At 39.6% G+C, this 7,830-nt stretch overlaps 1 protein-coding gene across 1 annotated transcript; it reads left to right on the plus strand.

The window, feature by feature from the left end:
- The first annotated feature begins 38 nt into the window (after nt 1-38).
- Nucleotides 39-7,349, plus strand: fkbp4 (FKBP prolyl isomerase 4). The gene is made up of 11 exons (XM_056388161.1): nt 39-482; nt 1,138-1,282; nt 1,369-1,511; nt 1,641-1,761; nt 3,389-3,545; nt 3,931-4,021; nt 4,147-4,230; nt 4,318-4,503; nt 4,767-4,910; nt 5,921-6,016; nt 6,120-7,349. Exons 1-11 carry the CDS (start codon nt 384-386, stop codon nt 6,219-6,221), a joined length of 1,368 nt encoding a protein of 455 aa, XP_056244136.1. The 5' UTR covers nt 39-383; the 3' UTR covers nt 6,222-7,349.
- The last annotated feature ends 481 nt before the right edge of the window (nt 7,350-7,830 follow it).

The raw sequence follows: 7,830 nt of genomic DNA on the forward strand, positions 1-7,830 counted from the left end.
GTTCTCTGTCCTTCTTTAAAAGCGCTTGTCAAATCCCAGACTGCGAGGCAACGTGGACCTAAAGCAGGCTCGCCGATAGCTCATATTCTGCTCAGATACAAGTGTGATTCGTTTACAACAACACAGCAGAGTCCCCGCGCAGCTAGCTGGAAGCTGTAACGTGCATTTTATTTACAACAGCATTAAGAAAGTAGCTAAGTAAGGCTAGCTAAGAGCTTTAACCAGCGTTAGTGAACCAGCCAGCGTTGACGTGAGTCAGATTGTTGCCTGCTGCACGCAGCGTGGTTTGAGAAGTACTTAGCTTTAGCCTCTACTGCTGTTGGCCAGCGTTTGTTAGCTTTGAATTGTGGTGCAGATCAGAGTAGTAGGAGGAAAGCTGCTTCATGACTATGACTGCAGAAGAGCAGACAAGTGAAGGACAACACACCATCCCAATGGAGGGAGAGGACATCACACCAAAGAAAGACGGGGGTGTTTTAAAGGCAAATTACATTGTTTTGTTCCTGCATGTTAATTCAGCTAGCCGAGTGGTTAGCTGACTGCTTGTTATTTACTCATTCAGCTAGGCTAGCGCTAGCTATAGTTAGCTAGGTTATCTTGTTCACTGTCAATAAAAGTAGCTAATGCAAGCTAATTTCAGGGCTGACAACACCGTAACGCTTTCTATTTAATTTCCTATCATTAGTTTCATGGTTAACTTCTCACCATGATATCAAAAACACCGACGATGAGACAGTTTAACCGTATTCAGTTATGGGAGTCTGTGGAGCTCTGGAGAAAGACCAAATGCAAAAGCTATTAATGCTGATGGTGGCATTTAATATTCAAGCGCACGCGCGCGCACACACTTACATACACACACGCACACACATAACACACATTGGTCTTTATATAGTTGTGAGGACACTCACTGACATAATGCATTCCCTAGCCTTAAGCATCACAAATTTGCTAGCACAACCATAGAAAGACATGTACACTCATGCACACATTTTCAGCCTCACCTCTTAGATGCAAAGTACTAGACAGTAGGATACAGATGTGTGGAGTTGGTTACATGTCTCTTGCAGACATTACTTGAAAATTAATTCCATACAGTTTTTAAATGAATTTCTCTTGCTGTCTGCATTTTTCCAGTTGGTGAAAAGGGAAGGCACAGGCACAGAGTTGCCTATGACCGGCGACAAAGTGTTTGTACATTATGTTGGCACACTGCTGGATGGTACTCATTTTGACTCAAGCAGAGACAGAGGAGAGAAGTTTTCATTCGAGTTGGGCAAAGGTTGGTTTCATATCTAGCAGAGACATGAACATTCACCTGCTGTAGTTGCACAGCCAGTGTTGGTAATCTGTCTTGTCTGTGTTTAGGTCAAGTAATAAAGGCATGGGACATCGGGGTAGCCACAATGAAAGTGGGAGAGTTGTGTCAGCTCATCTGTAAGCCAGAATACGCTTATGGATCTGCAGGCAGTCCGCCAAAGATACCCCCCAATGCCACTCTTGTTTTTGAGGTAAGCCTCAGGGATTTCAGGTTATTTTGATTATCCATTACTTTCAATTGTATTCCTCGGCTTTTTGTTGATTCTTTATCAGTGTGCATTGAGACTAAGACATACATTTACATGTGTGCACACTTTTAGGTGGAATTGTTTGAGTTTCGAGGTGAGGACATAACTGATGATGAGGATGGAGGAATAATTCGCCGCATCATCACTAAAGGCCAGGGATATTCCAAGCCTAATGAAGGAGCTGCTGTTGAAGGTAACACATCAAGCACACAACTATTCCATTGCCAACATTAATTAAACTAACTCTCTTATAAGGGGATACAATTTTTCATAGCATTAATATGAAATGTAATGATAATGATTTGTACATTTGATTTAGCCTTTGATTTACTGTATCTCCATTTTTGGGAATCAGAGTCGATGTTTATTTATAGTTGAGTAGCTTAAGGTTTCTTTTCATGCATAACATACTTTGCTGAGTCCCTGTGTAAGAATGTAATGATAATAATGACTTACTTTGCCATAACAGTCACAATGATAATCTAAAATATTCATTAAGTTTTTCAAACCAACATGTCAGATCACAACCCATTAAATATTAAGGGGGTAGACTGGGCCTGAGCTGTGCAGGAGTGATTATAGAAATACATGGAAAAGTGCAGGTGCACATTTTAAAACTTTAACTGGTATTTGATGCTTAAGTGATACATTCAGTATTTTGACCGTCAAAAACATACCCCCTGTAGGCTTTAAAGGTATCTATACAATATTTTTCATTTCATTTCTTCATGGATGGAGGAGGCTGGAGTCAGCTGAATTCATGTTGTTACAATAGATCTCACTAGTGGCAAGTTCAGTGTGGGTGAACAAAGTCGGGAATCAGGAGACTAACTTTTTTTATTTGAGTCCTTGAGTCTCGTAGGTTTTAGGACAATTTTGGCCAATCAACTGCATGCAAGTGCACATTGCAGGAGTAACACCCTGTAGCATGCACATTGTAGCAATATTCCACTTATACAGTTGTCCTTACAAACACTGACGTGGAGGAATCCGTTTTGACTGTACACGTCAAACTGGACTTCCTGGTTCGTGTTTTTTCTTCATCCATCTCTGTGGTACTTGTACCAACATGCTAACACAACTTCTTTTATTGGTATGGGCAAAACAGTGATTTACCCGCACACAAACTTCAGTCATATGTTTAAAACACATGAATATGCCGTTGATGGATGGAGAAGTGGCTGAAAGTTTGGGACTGAAATTTTAGCTTCTTTTTTCCCAACAATGAAAAATGAAAACCACTTTTATGAAACGAAGCTGCTTACAGCAGCTGTTCACAAACGTTCACAGACACCTTTCAGTTCTACTTTCGGTGAAGAGCTGAGTTTGATACTTAAAATGTGCACCTCCATGTCATAAAAATGTTATTGTTGTATTTGAAAATCTCCTCAACATTAAAACAAATCATGGTTTCCCTTACATTATAAAAACAGACACCTGCTCATCTGGCCTTTTTTTCTCATGCAAATCCTACCCAAGGCTCAAATTATACTGTTCTGTTGATATTGACTAACAGAACAATTTCATTTATAGATAGAGTGATAGATTTATAGATAAATAAAGTATCTATTAGCTCAAAGGACTAAAGGACTAGTTTGTTTAAAAAATAAATTAATAAAAAGTTTGCACCACCTATATCAGATGGTGGGATTACTCTACATAAAAATTTTTTTTTACTAATAGTTTGAAAATTGCATAACTTGTCTTTAGTTGCTACAGCCCCACAGTCCGCAATCAAGATAGTGGTTAAACCAAGAGTGCGATTTGCACGCACGCTAACGCTTTGCGCGCTAACCCCAGTGTTTTTCAACCTCTTTCAGTCACTGTGGAAGCCACCTGTGAGGAACGTGTGTTTGACGAGAGAGAATTGAAATTTGAGATTGGTGATGGAGAGAGTCTTGGCTTGCCAGCTGGAGTGGAGAAAGCCATCATGGCTATGGAGCAGGGAGAGGAGGCACTCTTTAATATTAAGCCCAAGTATGATCACATGTACCAAGGCAAACATGTTTTGTTTCATTGTAATTATGTCTTGAAATAATCAGGAATTTGTTTTAATGTCTTTAATTTTGACTGAATGTTTTTATTGTTGACATCTCAGGCTGATGAGTTTTTCTAATTATTGTGAATTATGTACTGATATCCCCTGTTGGGAATAAAATGTGTTGAATTCAGTTAATATTTAAGCTAATTGATAACAATAATCAAATTTGGCCAACACAATCTAAGCTGTGATGTGACAAAAAACTTCTACTGCTCTATCTTCATACTGCACTGCAGAACTGTTTTAAGTTAAACTGCAACAGGTAATACAAAATTTATACCACACATGAGCTAACTAATATTAACTGTTTTTGATTTGTAGATATGGCTTTGGGAATGCAGGAAACGCAAAGTATAACATTCCTGGTGGAGCAACACTGCAATACAAGATCAAGCTGACAGCTTTTGAGAAGGTACACACATCTTGGCGCTGTGTTGCAAACACGATTTGACTGAAGCTGGCCAATTACATGTCAGTTGTGTTCAGCGATGTTTCCCCCCCCCCCTCTGAGAAGTGATGAATGTTTGTTTCCTTTAGGCCAAGGAATCATGGGAGATGAACACGGTAGAGAAGCTGGAACAGGGCAGCATTGTCAAAGAGAAGGGAACACAGTATTTTAAGGTACAGTGTGCAGCAGAGTACTGTATTTGTAAAGCACATAGCTGTAAAGGATTTATACACAGATTTACTCTTTTTCATGTTTTTCAGGAGGGAAAATACAAGCAGGCATCAGTTCAGTACAAAAGGATCGTGTCATGGCTGGAACATGAATCCGGTTTGTCGGAGGAGGATGAGAAGAAAGCAAAAGCTTTGCGGTTGGCTGCACATTTGAACTTGGCAATGTGCTTCCTTAAACTACAGGAGCCAAACCAAGCCCTAGAAAATTGTGATAAGGTATCAACTATCTTTGGTTTGTAATCATTTGACAACAATTTGTCAAATGACCAATTGGGTCAAATGACCAATTGGGTCATTTGACAAACTCAGTATTTAGAGACTTGTTTTTATTGGAAGGAGAAGTGTTTTCATTTTTTGTTACATTAATGATAGTTTGTACAAATGTCTGTTATATGGCTAGACTCTTTTACTGTGAGTGCTGATTATTTATATGGTTTAATACTGAGAACATTTTAATTATACTCTGTTCATAATTACAGGCTCTAGAGTTAGATGGATCCAGTGAGAAGGCTTTGTTCCGAAGGGGAGAAGCGCTGTTTGGTATGAAGGAGTTTGATAGGGCAAGAGATGACTTCCAGCGGGTTGTTCAGCTCTATCCTGCCAACAAGGCTGCCAAGAGCCAGGTATAGAGCCATGTGTGTTAAAGGATAATTCAACAGCTTTTCAACCTGGGTCTTATTTTCATCCTGATGGTTGAGTTAATTACAAAATAAAAAACGTTCATTTAGATAAATGTATACGTCCCTTTTTTTTTTTTTTTTTACACAGTCATGACTCCTACTTCAAGATGTAGCAAAAAATGTTGCAAAAACCGCAGTATTGCAATACTGTGCTATTGAAACCTTTCAGACAAAATCTGTAAAGATAGTAATCTGAAAGGTGTGTTTGATGCGGCACTCTGCTTTATGCCTTAACCTGACAGAAACCGCTTTGCAGCATGGCATCCCTGAAAAAACGAGTGCAAAATAGACAAGTATTTAATTTGTTTTAAAACTATGTCATCTGTGTCATTTAAAAAGCAACAATATGCCTAATAATAGCCTAATACTAATTTGCGCAAAAAAGTGCTACGCATGCTACTGCAAATCATGCCTAACTTTTGAGCCGCCCTAAACCACTGCAGGCGAAATACCTTTTACCAAAATGAAAATACGCCACTACTAGATGTATCATATTTGGCATAAGGCCATCTCATATTAAAATGGGAGGACTTGGTGAGAGGATCTCAAATGAAATATGGAAATTGCCCATGGCAAGGATCCACATAGCCTCCGCATATGTCAGAAATAATTTGATTCAATTAAAAATATTTCAAAGACTCCATCTTTCCAGGAGTAGGCCTACCCAGCGCTATCCAGAATATGATCCAGTTGCAGGTGCAGTTTAATATAATGCTAATAATAATATTTTACATGAGCTCATTTGGCAAATAATCTGTTGTAATTAAGAAGTAGGATGGGTGGGAAAATGTTTGTACACTCTGACAAAGCCCAGGTTGGAAATAGTCTTAATTATCCTTTAGCTCATATCAATGTGGTCATGGAATACAGATATCTGGTCAAAATTCATTAAATATCTACATAATTGTATCTTTTGGCTGTTTTCTGACCTCTCCATCATTATATTCTGCCAGGTGGTTCTTTGTCAGAAACGTATCAAGGAGCAGCATGAGAAGGACAAACGCATCTACGCCAACATGTTTCAGAAGTTTGCAGAGAGGGATTCAAAGGTGATGGATTGACTTTTCTACAACAGCCACAAGAGGGTGGGATAAGCCTGTTTATAGATTGCCAAAGAGACTAACTCATTTGTTTTTCTCTCATCGAGAACAGAAAGAAGCAGTGAAGGTGAAGAGCGAGAGCAAGGAGAACGGCAATGATGAGATGGAGGTTGAGAACGGAGAAAAGGAAGTTGGGAGTGAAGCAAAAGCATAGATGAAGATGTGACAGCATTATGTTTTATCTGTACTTCAGACTTTTGTAACTTGAGCTGTTTGTGTTTAAGTTGTGCGTGTGTGTGTGTACATGAAATGTGTGTATGAGAATGAGCGTGTCAAACGAGAGCACTGACTTTGGGCGCGTCTTCGCTGGCTTTCTTTGTGTCTGGGCTCTTTGCTGTGGCAGCTAGCCGAGCGGGTGGGGGCTTCCCTAGCTGATGGCACTGAGGGACGTGGTTTTAATAAATGAATTGAGTGCCACAACCCCACCCCACCCCGAACCCTTTTCGACCCACAGCTTTGAACTGTGCATGTGTTTTCACAGCGTTTTGGGTAGGAAAAAAAGTGTATCCCAAGTGTTATGTGCAGAAATTCAAACCCTCACCCGCCAAGGGCTAGACCATTCACCTTGCACCACCTTCCGTCCTTTACCCTTCCTCATGTTTTTGCTCTCCATCCAACCCTCCTCTCATGGGCCTACTGATCAATTCCTGGAGTTGTGATGGCTGTGTGCATAAATATAATGTGTCTGAATGTTAGAGTGCCTGTGTCCCAAAGTACGTATGTAGCAGCACTGTGGATAGGTGGAATAATAAGACATTTTCCTGGAAAAGCTGTAGGAGTTCGAGCTCCGCATTCAGTCTAAAGATGGAGCCCCAAGGGTACAGGACTGTTCACTTTTGCTTTGACTTTTTGACTTTGTACTTTTTTTCCCCCAGTGTTGTGATTGTGATTTCTGTATTGTTCTCAAAATGATGAATACAATGAATTACTTAACTGGAATATGTGCATTTTAAAGCAGCTATAGTAGAAAGGACCTTAAATAGCTTCTCCTGGACACACTCAAGTATAAACAGTTAAGTCTTAGTCTTAATTTACTGTAAAAAGTACATGTATGTACGTGTGCATATACGGCTCATCAGATTCAGACTGTTAAGACTACGCTAAAGGAAGTTGTGAGCCCTGTTCACTTTAGTCAGCACCACCTGTAGAGAGGAGCAGAAACTGAATTAAGGGGCTAATTTAAAACAGGGCTGTGGGTTGTGTGTTGACTTTGTCTGTGTTTGTTGGAAGGGTCACTGTTTGTTCTGCTCTGACAGAAGGATATAATAAACAATAGCTACAACTTGGGTGTGTGTGATTTTCTTGTCTGGTTCGCCTGTTACTCAGTTTCCGGGCACCACACAGTAGCTCCTTTTTTTTCTTTTTTTTCCTTTGTCCTGTCGTCTGCTTATAAACCAAATGAGTTGAAGAAAAAATGTGTCTTCTCTCATGAACTGTGAGAAACTGTCAAATATGGGTTGACAAAGTACTACAAAGGAACCTGCAGACAGTTCTTATTTCACAGGAGTAAATGATTAAGCTGAGCTTTTATATCATGATGTGGAACTTGTTCATACATGTTGTTTTACAGCACTTGCTTAGATTGATGGTCAAAGTGAGATTAGGTTACTTTAGTGACTTCTTCACATTTTAATTCACAGTTGAGAGACAGTTTTAGCTTTAGATATTAGTTTATAGCCGTTAAAAACATGACCAAGTTTGCATGACACGTGGATAGGCTGTCATTTGGTTAATGTATTTTTAAATGTGTCTTTGCATAATGG

This window comes from Seriola aureovittata, chromosome 10 (assembly GCF_021018895.1).
Source record: "Seriola aureovittata isolate HTS-2021-v1 ecotype China chromosome 10, ASM2101889v1, whole genome shotgun sequence".
NCBI lineage: Eukaryota > Metazoa > Chordata > Actinopteri > Carangiformes > Carangidae > Seriola > Seriola aureovittata.